Here is a 16,509-nt window from a genome sequence, read left to right on the forward strand (position 1 = left end):
GCTTCATCAGGCCGTGATCTTCAGCTCTCTGGATCGGTTCGCAGCTGAGTGTGAAGCGGCTGGGATGAGAATCAGCACCTCCAAATCCGAGAGCATGGTCCTCAGCCGGAAAAGGGTGGAGTGCCCTCTCAGGGTTGGGGGAGAGATCCTGCCCCAAGTGGAGGAGTTCAAGTATCTCGGGGTCTTGTTCACGAGTGAGGGAAGAATGGAGCGTGAGATCGACAGGCGGATCGGTGCGGCATCCGCAGTGATGCGGGCTCTGCATCGGTCTGTCGTGGTGAAAAAGGAGCTGAGCCGTAAGGCAAAGCTCTCAATTTACCAGTCGATCTACCTTCCTACCCTCACCTATGGTCATGAGCTATGGGTAGTGACCGAAAGAACGAGATCGCGAATACAAGCGGCTGAAATGAGTTTCCTCCGCAGGGTGTCTGGGCTTTACCTTAAAGATAGGGTGAGAAGCTCAGTCATCCGGGAGGGGCTCAGAGTAGAGCCGCTGCTCCTCCGCATTGAGAGGAGTCAGATGAGGTGGCTCGGGCATCTGATCAGGATGCCTCCTGGACGCCTCCCTGGTGAGGTGTTCCGGCACGCCCAACCGGGAGGAGGCCCGGGAAGACCCAGGACACGCTGGAGGGACTATGTCTCCGGCTGGCCTGGGAACGCCTTTGGGATTCTCCCGAAGAGCTGGAAGAAGTGGCCGGGAGAGGGAAGTCTGGGCCTCTCTGCTTAAGCTGCTGCCCCGCGACCCGACCTCGGATAAGCGGAAGAGAATGGATGGATGGATGAAAATGTTTTTTGGAGCAGTGCTCCATTTTTGGTTATCACAAGAACCATCCACTTGAAGGATCCTCCAAGAACCTTTATTTTTTACATTTGTAGCAGGTTCCATAAATATCCATGAACATATGATAACAGATTTGCAAAATACCACTGGTTTCATGATATTAAAATTATAAAATTGCTGCATCCAATAACATAGTCTAACTTCAGGTGTTTTTGATCTGTCAATATCCTGCTTAAGATTTCTTTTTTTTTTGCCACATATTAGGAACCTTTTCAACATGCACTCTTTAAAATAAAGGTGCTGATGAGTTTCTTCAGAGCAATGTCACAGGGTTCCCAAAAAGACCAATACACATGAAGGTTCCAGAAAGAACCATTTATTTATTTAGATCTGTAACAGGACCCATACAATGAATTACCATGGTAGGAAGGCAATAGATTTGTGCAATACCAATAGGTCGTTAGTTTAAAATGACTCCCTCTGGATAGATTCAAAACACGAGCTTTCTTAATCTCTTAGTGTTTTGTAGTTCACCATACAATAAAAAAATCTTTCTTTTCTACATATTAGGAAGTTTTTCAAAGTTTTTCAAAGTACAAAGAACCGAATTCATATGCAACACTTTCAACAATGTAACGTAGCACAGTCACAGGTGATTTTGCTGTGGCCGTCATGGTGGTTCGTGGTGTCTGCATGTTCTCCTAGTGTGCGTGGGTTCTCTTTCAGGTGTCACCCCAGCTCATCAAAATCGATTCATTTAGCGGGTCAAAGAATTAAATGAAATGAGATTTACTGGAATACTTGCGACTATGCCGTACGTAACGTCTGGCACTGTTTTGCCTGTTTCAATTACATGTAACGAACGCGTATTACCCACCGATAGTGTGCTGCGACACACTCCTGAACTTGAAAAGACCATTTGTTTTTTTTTTTTTACCCAAAATGAGCTTTTCATTGGATTGTATAGAGGGCGTGTTAGTAAACAGGCGGGTGCATGGAGTCGCAGTCTCAGATATCTGATTACACCTGCTGCATACAAGTTATGGGAACAAAAATGAAGATTGATATCCATAATCACATATTACCGAAGGAATGGCCCGATCTTAAACAGGTATTGCACTTTGAGTATTCTTCTAAGTCGCTTCTGGTTTTATGTCTGTCCTAGGGTGACCAAATGGGTTCAGCTATAAAGGAGGACAAAAATTACTAAATATATTTTCCAACTCCAATCAACCGCTAACCGCTGTCCGTTGTGCCGTCGGGCGGTAATAGAATATAAAACAGAGTTGCCGCTTCTTGATGTTACAATTATTGATAACGTAATAATGTAACGTAATATCACGCGGTGACGCCGATGAATGGAGAATGGCCGAAGGCTGCTCATTCTCGGTATATATCATATGTAATTAGTCAAAAACAGTCAACTCTGTTCGTGATTCAGTGAAAGGAGGACATTTTGATGAATTTTTGGAATGCCTGGAGGATGGAGGAAACCATGTTAAAAAAGATGACATGTCCTCCTTTTGGAGGACGTCTGGTCACCCTAGTCTGTCCTGCGAAAAAATCGCTTACGGGCTGTTGCATCCTAACGTGTAAGGATTTTGCAGACCGACTAAGTCGAGAGTTCCAGCCGATTTGTTTTCTCACTTTGAGTTAACAGATGTGAAACATCTTTAATTCTGCTTATCGAAGCCTCGGTTTAAGCCCGTTTTCTGAATTCATTTCAGCATCGGGCGTATGAAAGGAAAGAACCTTAGATGAGACGCGGGTTCCTCGAGTGGTACTCTCAAAAGCAGACGCACTCATGAATTGTGCTTTAAAAGCCAGACGGTGACCTGCGGAACCGCAGCAGCAGTCCACACTTGAGTCTCCCAAGTTAATGCTCTTTTTGGACTCAAAATAATAGATAGATAGATAGATAGATAGATAGATAGATAGATAGATAGATAGATAGCTGCGATGGGTTGGCGCCCTGCCCAGGGTTTGTTTCCTGCCTTGCGCCCTGTGTTGGCTGGGATTGGCTCCAGCAGACCCCCGTGACCCTGTAGTTAGGATATAGCGGCTTGGCTGATAGATAGATAGATAGATAGATAGATAGATAGATAGATAGCCGGGCCGTGACGAACACACAATCAAACGAACTGTCAGTGTCCCAACCAGGCTAACAGCTCGCTTTTAAGCTGTATGAGAAAGCCTTAACCCTTAACTGCTCTGTTTAATCAGGACGTTTCAGATTGAAACTGAGTTGAATGCTTAACACAGTGTGCGCTTTTTGACGATACATATTATAAAAGGCGCCACATGATTAATCACGAAGTGACAATGGAGACTACGTTGCTTTATTTACTTATAACACAATTACAATATTAAATGCACGTGTTTACTTTTTTCTGAGACCACTTTTCCAATGCCAGAACACGTAACGGTTCGTTTATAACTGTCACGTAAAAGAGCCGCACATGAAGGGACCTGCAGCATGCAGGTCACTGAGTTTTCCAGACACAGTAGCTTCGCCAGCGCTGCCTTCACTTTTCCTGCTCGTAACTCAGCTAACCTTTATCTAAAACGTTCATTCATTCATTTAGTTGTTCTTTCGTTCATTACCCACATGAGCCTTTCGAGCCGCGCAGGGTCGGAGTCCATCTTATCAGCACTGGGCACAGGCGCTAACCAGTCCGAGAGTACGGACGATTCAAATATCATTTTCTTAAGTTATGTTTTAAAATAGTTTATTGTTATTAAGAGCGACTGTAATTAATGAAATAAAGAATACGTAGTTTTGTAAATACACGTTAAAATCAGCTTGTGTTTTCCAAACGATTCTGTACAAAGAGAGTTAGATAGAGATGTCTTTATCTGTTTAACTCCAGATTAAAGATTAATGTAGGAAAGGAGACCTTGAGCCGTTTGCTCAGGGGAAAGTACAGGCGTTGCTGATCAGAAATCGCTTTGTCTTTAGGTAAAGATTAAGCTACAGTAAACGCTGAGTAGTTCAGATTCAATCAGTTTAGCAGTACTGTAAGAGTTGTTTACCAGCACCTTGCACTTTCACAACCTACAAGTGTTGACCTTTCATGATTGTTGAGTATTCCAGGACGTTTTATGGTTTCTAAGCTCTATAGTAACACGACTTTGCATTCCCCTTTTGTACAGGAGCTGGAGTCTAGCCCAGTAGCAATGGGCACAAGGCACAATTCTGTCCATTTTGATTGTCAGCAGGCTGATGAAAGCCTATCCACCCTCTTAAAAAACTGCACCTTTAATGGCAGTTAACTGGTTAGTGGGATTCCTCATTGAACAAAAGAGCCATTTAATTCTGGGAATGGTTCATTGCATATAAAATTGGGTCTTTGGACTTTGAAAAGGTGTGGAAAAAACTAAAATATTTAATGTATACTAGGGTCAGATGGGTTATTTTTAAATAGTAGTATATTAAATATTACATGTTACTTTTAAACAAGTAATAATAAGTATTTAAAACATTACTTTTAAGTAGTCCATCCATCCATTATCCAAACCGCTATATCCTAACTACAGGGTCATGGGGGTCTGCCGGAGCCAATCCCTGCCAACATAGGGCACAAGGCAGGAAACAAACCCCGGGCAGGGTGCCAGCCTACCACAGACTTTTAAGTAGTGTATTACATATATTACTTTTAATACTTCACAAAACTTTCAAAAATATTCAGCAAGCAACTCCTTTAAAATAATACAGTATATCTGTGGACACATCTGGAATTGAATGTACACTCACAGACAAGCACACATTAGCAATTATATCTATTTTCCATATAATCATAACAAGGCAATAAATAAATAAAAGGCAAATATTTTTCATTACCGGTCCTAAACAAGCACTGCTGAGCTTCTTCATACAACAGCGTCTTCATTTTTGTACAATTCAGTTAAAATTGGCACTGTTATTATACTATGTAATTGTGAACATTTCAAAGTTACGTGACAGGTTTCTTAATTTTGGCAACCAAATTAAGTTTTACTAATATAGTCAACAAAAGTATAAAAAGAAAGAAAAAATATACTTGGTCAAATTTCCCAAAATATCAGGGACCTACACTCTTAAAAATAAAGGTGCCAGTGTGGTTCCTCAGAGCGATGCCATAGGGGATCCATTTTTAGTTCCTAAAAGACCCATCCATATGAAGGTTCTAGAAATAACGTTAATTTATTTAGTTCTGCAGTAGGCTCCATATAGTAAATAGCCATAACGAGATGGTAGTGGATTTGTGAAATGCTAAGGGGCTTCTGATTTTAAAAGGACACTCGCTTTACACAATAACACAGGCCGAGTCCAGGTTTTCTTAATCTGATTTTGTCATCTTAGGTACCCTACCTGACATTAAAGATTTCAGTTGTTTTCACGTACTGTATTAGGAAGTTTTTTAAAGCACAAAGAACCAACTTGATGTACAAAGAACCCAATCCAGAATGAAATGGTGCTTTGTCAAGCAATGGTTCAACAAAGAACCACATGATCCAGTAAAGAACCATAAAGTGCCATTAAGGAACCAGTATTGTTATGTGTACTTGTTTATTCTTTGAAACATGTGAAGACTGTTTATATCTATACTAATAAAAGGCAAAGCCCTCACTGACTCACTCACTCACTCACTCACTGACTGACTCATCACTAATTCTCCAACGTCCCGTGTAGGTAGAAGGCTGAAATTTGGCAGACTCATTCCTTACAGCTTACTTACAAAAGTTGGGCAGGTTTCATTTCGAAATTCTATGCGTAATGGTCATAACTAGAAGCTATTTTTCTCCATTTACTGTAATGGAGTTGAGCTCGAAAGTCGTGGGGGCGGAGTTTTGTGTGACATCATCACGCCTCCCACGTAATCACACAGTACGTAGAAAACCAGGAAGAGCTACAAAAACCGCTGAAGAAAACATACATTATATAATTAAGAAGGCAGGGAAACAATTAGAAGCGAGCGAGTGACATATAAAACCATATTCAGCGGCTCACGTGAACTGACACAGTGCGCAGACAAAAAGCAACAGTTCCAAAGAGTGCTGAACAAAAACTGAATTATACTGCTACGCTCAAATAGACAAACCACACGCTGTTGCGCAAGAGTACAGGCTTCGCCTCTAGTGCTGGCTTCCGAGGTTCGATTCCCGAGAGGGGAAGCACTGAGTATGTACGCTCGCTTCCCGATACATTTTAGCCTCGAATCCCCTTGGTTTGAGACTAGGGTTACCACTTTTAATACAAAAAAATAAGGGACGCATACTGTAGTGGGGGCCACATCTCTTGGGGGCCAAGATCACAGTGATCACAGGCCCAATATAGATTCAAAACGGGACGCGCAATTTCATTTTTAAATACGGGACGATTCCGTATTTTAAAGGACGGGTGGCAACCCTGTTTGAGACGTATGAAAAAATATGCGCTTAACGCAGAAAGACAGATCACCAATTGAAGCTTTATGAATAATGGATACTTTATTCGCGATCAATGATTGTTTTGGTAAAGCCATACTCAGTGTATTCATTAGATGAACAGTAAAAAAGTAAGAGCGAGGGGAGGATGACTTATTGAGGCACGCAGGAATAACCACAATAGCACGCGGTCTCGATGTACTGTAGTGCGCGTCAACTCGATCTGAATTGCGCGATCATATTTGAAAAAATATATCTTTTCAAGTTCTATTTAGTCCATATGTGTCAAACTCAAGGCCCGCAGGCCACATCGGCCCGGCGTGTAATTATATCCAGCCCGCGAGATCATTTTATATATTATTGTTATTAATGGCCCAGGGATATGAAGCGCTGGTAATACAATAAACTACAGATCCCATAATGCAGCGCTTCAACTGCTTGCCGAACACTTACCGCGTCAATCAAGTCTAGCTTATGATGCTGTAAGTTATTGCGAAGCTAGCCCACACGATGCCGAAGAGAAAAGGTGATTCTGAACTTAGAGCCTTTAAAAACCGATTGGAGGCTGAGTATATGTTTACTGACATTGCCGGTAAACCCGTGTGTCTCATTTGTGGAGCTAATGTGGCTGTAATTACAGAATTTAATCTAAGACGGCACTACGAGACAAAACATCAGGATAACCTGAAAGACCTAAATGCAATGCAGAAGATACAGAAAGCAGAAGAGTTAAAGAAGAATCTGACACTTCAGCAGACGTTTTTACCCGTGCACAATCACAAAGTGATTTCAAGTAAAGCTACTTTTAATGGAGACACAAATGCACCAGTGCAACTTGCCCCACTTTCCCTGTTGCCAAGTAATGTTGAACCAAATCGGCACAACGGTGTTCCCAAATACGCACTTTGCTGATAAACTGAGCGCACTGCGCACTGAGTTTGCACGGCGCTTTGGTGACTTTGAAAAACAAAAAAAGAATTTTGAGTTGTTTCGCAACCCGTCGATGTGGAAACTGCACCTGTGCAGATTCAGATGGAGGTGATTGAGCTGCAGTGTAATGGCACACTGAAGGCAAAGTACGATACTGCAGGGCCCGCACAGTTTATTCACTGCACAAATGCTCCAACTACGTCTACATGCGGCTCGAACCTTGTGCATGTTTGGTAGCACATATCTGTGTGAGAAGCTCTTCTCAGTCATGAAGACTAACAAAACAGCACACAGGAGTCGCCTCACTGATGAGCACCTGCAGTCCATCCTGAGAATCTCCACAACACAGAACCTCACACCAAACAGAAACGAACTTCTTGCCAAAAAAAGATACCAGGCGTCCAGCTCTGATAAAATGACATATGAGCAAAGTCAACTGAATGATTTGATTTGTTATTGCTGAAAGGAACACATTTTATTTATATTTCCAGGTTTTGTTATGCAGCATGTTCATATTTGAATTTGTATAATTTTGACAGGATATATTTTTATGGAGAGCAAAATCTTTTGGGATATTTAAAATTTAAGTTTATTTTTTATATAAAATTACATAAGAGTAAAGAAATTTGAATGTTTGTTCTTTTAACATTTATTTTATTTCTAACTTGTATAATTTAGACAGGATATATTTTTATGGAGAGCAAAATATTATAGTTATATAGTTATTTAAGGTTTGAGTTGATTTATTCCGGAATAATATTCTGTCAACTAAATAAAAATTCCTTCTATTTAAAATTTAAATAGAACTTGAACAGAAACGATAGTTGTGTGTGTGTGTGTATGTGTATGTATATATGTAGATATATATATATATATATGTACTGTATATATATGTGGATGTATGTGTATATATGTATGTATATATGTGTGTGTGTGTATATATGTGTATATGTGTCTATGTATATATGTATGGATATGTATATATATATATGTTTATATGTTTGTGTGTTGTGAACTTTGACCCGGACACACACAGACGGACAACATAGTTCCACCACACACTATTTATTTACACTATTTACAAATTACGTGCAACCCAAAACCCCAGTGCCTCTTGCACTGATTCCCCAAAGTCCAGGGCTCACAGTCTCTGTGCCTTTCTTTCCTGGCCGCCTCCAGTCCTCTCTCCAGCTCTGTCCACTTCCACCCGACATCCACTGCTCACTGAAGGGAGGCGGCCCCTTATATATGATTCCCGGACGAGCACCAGGTGTTCCCAGCATTCTTCCCTTGGCCACGCCCCAGCGTGGCGGAAGTGCCGGCTGTCCTCCCGGCAGCTCTCCGGGTGTCCTCCAAAGTCTTCCCCCCGGCACTTCCGCCACACCAGGGATATAACGGCATCGGGCGCCTGCCGGTGGCCACGGGTCCCTTCAGGGCTGGGCTTCCAAGCCCTTTACCCGAGGCCCCCAACATAACCAGGACGGACGCCTCGCGGTCTGGAGGAGGCACAAGCCCTCCTCTCGTCCTCCTGGGCGTCCCGGCCGGGCTCCAGCCCCGGCCAGGCACGACAGTGCCCCACCGCTAGCGAGGACACGTAGGTCCGAGCGACACTTCCCAAAAGGGCAGCACGTCCCCAGAGAGGATCCTACTATGTCCACAGGGTCCAACACGGCACCCTGGGACATCTCAGTTCGGCACCCCCTCCGACGCAAACGTGCTCCTCTGGTCTGCACCACTCTCACCCCCGCCGTCCCCACCAGCTGGGTCACCTTTGTCCTCCCGGCGGGAGCCCTCCCGCGGAGCGGACCGTTCCAGGAGGGCAGGTCCCAAATAACGTCTGCTCCAGCGCTCGTCGGGGCTTCGGACCTGTGAAAAAAGGAAAAGGAGGGCCAGAAGCACTGCCAGGACACTCACCTGGAGCGTCTTGTCGGTCTCTGTACTGGCAGTGCTCTTGCCCCCCTCCAACAGCCCCCGACTTGCCTGTTTGAGTCCTCCGCCGCAGGTTCCATGCCCGTGCTCTCGCTGTCCTCGAGGTATTTTGCTATATATATATATATATATATATATATATATATATATGTATGTGTACACATATATGTATGTGTATATATATATATATATATATAACTGTGTATATATATATATATATATGTCTATATTTGTACATGTGTATATGTATATATGTATGTATATGTATATGTATATATGTACTATATACACATATGCACCAGCGTAGGGTCTGACAGTGGGTTCAAGGATTTCATCTTGATACATTATGGCAGTCAGAGCACCATTTCCTACGCAGTAGATGTCTGTGCGTCCCTCCATGGATATGCCTCCCCAGAACATCACTGACCCACCACCAAACCTGTCATGTTGAACGACGTTGCAGGTAGCATATCGTTCTCCTTGTCTTCTCCAGACTCTTTCACGTCTATCACAGCTGCTCAGGGTGAACCTGCTCTCGTCTGTAAAAAGTACAGGGCGCCAGTGGCGGACTTGCCAATTCTGGTGTTCTTGAGCAAATGCCAGTCGAGCTCCACGGTGCTGGGCAGTGAGCACAGGGCCCACTACAGGACGTCTGGCCCTCAGGCCATCTTCATTAAGTCTGTTCCTGATTGTTTGGGTAGAGACATTCACACCAGTGGCTCTCTGGAGGTCATTCTGTAGGGCACGAGCAGTGCTCAGCCTGTTCCGCCTTGCACAAAGGAGCAGGTATCGGTCCTGCTGATGGGTTGAGGACCTTCTACGCCCTGTCCAGCTCTCCGAGAATAACAGCCAGTCTCCTGAAATCTCCTCCATGTTCTGGAGATTGTGCTGGGAGACACATTAAACCTTCTTGCTGCAGCACGTGTGGGTGTGCCATCCTGGAGAAGTTGGACAACCTGTGCAACTTCTGTAGGGTTAAGGAATCGCCTCATACTGCCAGTAGAGATAATTACTCAAGTTAAAACTAGCACGAGTGGAAAACCAGCCAAAAAAGATCAAGAGGGAGAAACTTGAAATGACCTCCACATGTAAAACCAGTCCTGTTTTGAGGGTTTTCTAATTGTTGGCACTTTAGTGCACCTGTCGTTAAGTCCATGAACACCAATACAGCTGAAAGTGATTAACAATGACCTCAGCTGCTTAACCAACCAGAAAATTATCAGACAGGTTTAATTGATTTCATGCCAGGCCCAATAAAAAAAGTGTTCCTTTAATTTTTGTGAGCAGTGTATATGATGTGTATATATATGTTTATATATGTGTGTCTGTGTGTGTGTATATATATATATATATATATATATATATGCCAGCAACACTCATGACAATGAGAAAACAATTACATTGTCAATCATGTTACATTATTATTAAAATGTTTCCTTTTCTTTTTACTTCTCCGCTGCCAAGCACGGGTATTTTGCTATATATATATATATATATATATATATATATATATATATATATATATATATATATATATATATAGATAGATAGATAGATATGACAACAACGCTCATATCAATGACAAAACAATTACATTAACAATCAAGTTACGTTATTTTTAAAATTTTTCCTTTTCTTTTTCATAACTTCTTTAACACACTACTTCTCCGCTGCGAAGCGCGGGTATTCTGCTAGTCTCATAATAAAAACAAAAATCTGAAAGACAATTTTCTTTGGTGTGAGCTGAGCCCAAAACTTCCATAACTATCTCTTTTGACAGGAGCACTAGAGGAGATGGGTGTCTTGTATCGTATGAAGACATCTTAGAAATTGATGAAGGTATTCCACACTGGTTGCAGTTTTCATATAATCCAAAATTATGAAGTATGTTAAGTCATCGATTACAGAAGCAATCGCATCAAAGATGTGGCTACCCCAAATGTGCCTTTTGTGCTGCACTTTAGAATTGATCCAATGGATACAGTAATTCTTCAAAGACCCAATGCCGGTGATAGTTCAAATAAACTACCTGCTCAAAAGTCATTTTAGTTTACGTCCAATTTTGTTATGTCATAAAGAAACTTGGCAAATGTTTTTCTGTTGGAGAAACACTTTGAGAAAGTGGTATCTGAAAGCAGATATGACTCCACAGTAGAAGGGTTGTAAGTCGTTCACAGCAGTGTTTGTTACACTATGGATCGTGATGGATAGCCACATAATTTTGTGGTCAAATTAGCCAAGTTCGTCCAAGCACGAATTCTGTATCGAGTGATAAGGCACCTGCTATCTATCTTAGCATGTGAAACAGTGCCATTGACACATCACAGAGAGCAGTCATTTATGTGGCACTAAACTATAAGCATTGCCACCTCCCATTTAACAACCAGTAAAACAAACTGAAAAGACTGACAGCAAAGGCATGTGTAAAAAAGAGGAGCTTGAGAGGTGAATTGACTGCAGCACAAGTTTGAAATGTTGAAATGAAAATAGCAGGTGTTATTCTCAAGGTTTAGGGAGGGGTGAGTCAATAGAGTGAGGATACAGTATATATTGTACCATGATCCCTCGTTGATCCCTAGTTACGTGTTCATCTTTACGGCATACATTCAATCTGAATTTGCAAATCAGGTGCCAAGAGGACTTTGTATTAAATGGAACATGCCTTGGTGAGGAAGAATTCCTTCTTGTCACAGTATTTTAAAGTAGCTCAAATTTCAGTCTACTGGTAGTGTGAAGGACATGTTTGTTAGACCACTGAGAACTGCAAGAACACCAGAAACAGGATATTTTCATGTATGTACAGGATACTTTTACATACATACGAGATGTTTTTAGGTATGTACAGGATAAAGTTAGACAAAAACATTACAAAAGTGCACTTTGGGGCTACCAAATTACAACTTTAATAAGGCTATGGTGGGTCAATTTGACATCACTTACATCTCTTAAATCACGGTGATCTAAAAAGCAAACAGGTGGGCTTTTATTTATTAAATGAGTGCTGGATGGTTTAGGTACATACAGTGTGTTTACAGTTATCAATTTGCACACATATACTTAGAGTAATTTTTTTTTTCTGGGAAACAATTTGGTGCATACAATTTATTTTCTTGTGATCCATACGCCAGTTCCCATGTTCACTTTGAGATGTATAAAAGCTAAACTTTGTGTAAAGCCATGTACATTTTCACAGCAGCCTCAGACCATGCATATGCACTTTTCTGCTTGGTATTGCAAAATGGCGGCACCCAGCATCAGAGCAGTGCTACTGTTTCTATATCGTTTCCTTTCTTTCTCATATTCACATCCATGATGCGGGCTTTATCAAATATACCAAAAATAATTATGAATCATTTACAAATTTAATTCACTTGATTGTAACTATTCTGTAGCAATATAATAGTGTACTGAATGACCAAACTATTCCAAATACCATAGCTGCTTTAGTGTTGCTACTCTCAGTGCACCACTCAGAGTATTTTAACCCATTTTATCTGTATGTAGAATCACCAGTGTTCAGCAGCTGATCGGAAAACAGTTCAGCGGGTTGTGTCGAGAGCACTGAGGATTATCAGGATACAGCTTACAGGCCTGGAGGATGTTTATAGCACACCCTGTCTCTGGAAAGCCACCAGCATCTGCATGGACTCCACTCAGCCATGCCACAGTCTATTTGAACTTCTCCCATCTGGCAAACACTTCAAACACTCAATCAGTCCATTAAGTGCTCCCAGTAGAACTGTTTATACTTATAATTACAATTACCTTACTGTAAACTTGCATTACAACTGTAACAACCTAAGTCAATTTATGAACCATTTGCACAATCAGCACAATATGTACATGTTTATGGTGCTTATGCTTTCATATTGTATATTTTTCATTTTTTGTATTGTACGAGTATTGTTATTTTATCTTTTGATAGGAAAATACATTTATGGAGGATTTGCATACAGAATCTCATTGTACCATACAATGACAATAAAGGAATTAAATTCAGTTCAATAGAAGAGAGTGCGTATTTACAGATGATGACGACTGGCTTCTAAGTTGATTTAGATTTCCAAGAGCTATCCTCTTGGAGCTGTGTGCTGTTAGAATAATAAGATGCATACTTGATATTATTTTTATGATGAAATCCATTAAAGTATGTGTATTACATTTTACAGATAAACTTGTCAACTTCATTTAAATAATGTACACTCTTAATAATTAAACATGTGGGGGTGCAGTGCTAGTGATGAGCAGGTGCCCCGTCCAGTGATTGTTTCTGCTTTACGCTTGATGCTTGCTGGGATTGGCGTGACCCTGGATGGATGGAACAATTAAACATGTATAATGAAGACTTTTCAATGTTCCATAAAAATTTTTAAGAATTGGCGTTCTAAGCTTACAGCTGGTTTTACATTTATTACAGAGCTTGTTGTGTGGTGATTGGTTATTTGGAGAAAGAAAACAGAAGGACAGGAATTGGGGTTGGTATATTTGGCAGAGACAGTACTGCTGCAATAAATTATTCCATTCAGCGTTCCATCAAGTATCTTGTGGGAGGCAGGAACAATCAGGGCACCAGCTCATTACTACTGCTGTGTCACTATGTCACCACATGTGTCATACATGCTTTAATACATTTCATCATGAAAATGATATCAAGTATACATCTTAGTATTCTTAAATGTTCAAAGAGGTGTAATATCATGAATGTAACACATTCTGTGCACAATCTCTGCCTGCACACTCCTGTCTACGAAAGAGAAAGCCTGCTTAAGATGCAGTTATTCACACACATAGAACACATGAATACAAAGCATTTAATGTGCTATTTTAGTTACGATGGGATTTGAGAAACTCTAGTAAATTAAACATTGATTTTAAGATGAAGTTTACAATTCTTTAGTTTAATGACAAAATAAACTGAGTTTAAAGTGGGAATTTTGAGATTAAAGTCTATATTTTGACTTCTTTTTTCTTTTCTCTATGCCCTAATACACTTCCATCTGATGGTGGGCTACGACTCAGGCAATGTGCAACTTTCTGAACTTGACCTTTTGAATTCAATCAAGTTCTTTTTGTTGCTCATACAACTGCCTAAGCCACCAAAACGTATGTTTTTCCTTGCCTCCACTTCACTGAGCAGGAACTATACTTCGCATTCTGTGAAATTCTTCTGTTATTTTTTATATGTGCTTTTACCATTGTCTTTTAACAAAACTGCAGACAAAAGAAGCTGTTTATATTGTTTTACATATTCAAATATGAGAAAATATTGGGGCAGTCGGGGTGGGGCTATAGGCGCATGCATGTACATTGAAATTAACATTTATTGGCATTTATAAAGAGGAGGTGCATGGAACTTCGCTTACATTAAGTTTTATGCATCTGGATTTTTTTGTGTGTAAGCAAATTTCTAATTTTGTCTGTATGTCATGTTTTAGTGTGAATTCTATGCATGATGTTATACATTAGGGCCCAGGTACTTTAAGGTCGCACCAGCTAATATTGTGTGTGCATTCAGATGAGCAACATATACCATAGCGTGTGACTGTACATCATTTTCAGGAAACAGGTTCATATCAGTTAACAGTTTAATGTTTTACTCACACAGTTTCATTCCATCGAAATGGATGTTGGCAAGTTTATGAAAGCAGGCTATACATTCAAGCCCAGGTCATTGGATCCGCAAAGCAGCAGCGCTAAGTAAGCGCTGCACTAATGTGTAGTAAAAGGAAATGGCATTAGCTAGCTAACTATTCTCATCTACTTTTTAGCTTACAGCTAGCTTCTTATTTGCACAAGTTACAAAAGGAAACCATATTTCACTGTATTTATTGCATGTGAAGTTTACCCAGTCCAGTGAGGGTACACTAATTTAATTCTCCAGTAAACTTGCTTAAATATTATGATAATTTCCCCAGAAAAAATGATGGTTTACATAATAAAAACAGTTTATTGAATTTGGCCAGTACCAAAGCATGTTTTTTGTTATTAATTGGCAAAACATTTAATTTAAATTAGGCAATTGTATAACTATAGCTGCTTGTGGGTCCTCCAGATTCTCTGGATTTTGAGAAGATGTACATGTTAGTTTAAGTGGGCCAGTGTGAGTAAGCATGCCGCACAATGGACTGCCATCTTATGTAGATGTGGGCTGTGCATTATGCCCAATGCTTATGATTCCCCCATGACACAAAAAGAGAAAAGGTGGATTCCAAAAATTGATGGCTTCAGCTATCTAAATACGGCATATAATCATGTACTGTATAAGCTGCATACAATTCTTGTACCCATTTAATCCAATTTAATGTCAAGAGGCAGAGCCTATTCTGGCAGCATTGGGCACAAAGTAGGAGCCAGCCTTGAACAGAGCACTTGTTCATAATCAAGTCCACTTAGTCACTCACCTACCCTCATGCTTATGTAGATCCAATTTAGAACAGAATAATTATCTTAACAATTAGAATAATTATCTTAACATCTGCATATTTGGGACTTCAAAAGAAACCTATCTGGTTTGAGGAAAACCTACATAGACTGGAAGAAATGTACAAACTGCACATAGAAACAACCATGTGTAGGGTTTGAACCCAGTGTGCTGAATCCATGAAGTAACAACTGTAATTACTGTACTGTACTGAATGTTTATCTTACACACATCATGGGTAACGTTTCCTGAAGTGACTGGATTTTCATATAAGACGGTCTTTGATCAATTAGCAGTAATCAAGTCCAATACTGAGTCATTCCTAAACCCTAACCCAAGGATTATTTCTTTTGATTTGGAGCCATTCTGAGGCATTCTATTCTACCCTCTGTAATTTTTGATGGATTTTCTCCTAATGCTCCCTGCAAGTCATTCTTTTTAAGAACCTTTCTATCCAAAACCCCAAAGCATGGCTTCTTTAACTTATAAGTATAGTCTATACCCACAGCCGAGTTTCTTATTTCACACTGTATCTGACTATTGGTGTCTACAATAATGAAGAGTATCGGATTCATTTCAGAAATTGCCTTCACATACCGGGATCCCAATCTGTGATAGATTTTTAAGGACTTTTCTAGATTATACCAGCACAATGAGTAGTGCGGCTGCCTACTCACAGCTCCAGGAAACTGGGTTGGAGTTTTGCTCCAGACACTGTCTGTGTGGCATTTCCAAGCTCTCCTTGTATTTGTGTATGGTTTCTTCCAGGTTGTCTGGTTATCATATTGCATTCCCAAAAGTGCTCGTCAGGTTAATTGGCAGCTTTAAACTGGTCTGGTAAAATGAATGAAATTGCCCTGTGAAAAACTGGTGCCACTTAAAATAGACAAACACAGGTTTGAAAAACAATGCATTCTCGTTTTAAAGAAGAGAAATCAAAGAATACGTTTAAACACAGTAACTAATGTATACAGTATGTGAACATGGTGGCCATTTCCCACACACTTCATTTTACTCTGAAGTTAAGTAGCAGTTAGTCATT

At 40.6% G+C, this 16,509-nt stretch overlaps 1 protein-coding gene across 2 annotated transcripts in view; it reads left to right on the forward strand.

Moving 5' to 3' along the window:
• Positions 1–1,761: 1,761 nt before the first annotated feature.
• The window catches only part of acmsd (aminocarboxymuconate semialdehyde decarboxylase), a 42,613-nt gene continuing 27,865 nt past the window's right edge, over positions 1,762–16,509 (forward strand). For both annotated transcript variants that reach the window (XM_039757307.1, XM_039757308.1), the window contains exon 1: positions 1,762–1,892. In XM_039757307.1, the coding sequence (XP_039613241.1) occupies positions 1,776–1,892 (117 nt within the window). In that variant the 5' untranslated portion in view covers positions 1,762–1,775. The remainder of the gene's footprint in view (positions 1,893–16,509) is intronic.

Source organism: Polypterus senegalus, chromosome 6 (genome assembly GCF_016835505.1).
Source record: "Polypterus senegalus isolate Bchr_013 chromosome 6, ASM1683550v1, whole genome shotgun sequence".
Taxonomy (NCBI): Eukaryota; Metazoa; Chordata; class Cladistia; order Polypteriformes; family Polypteridae; genus Polypterus; species Polypterus senegalus.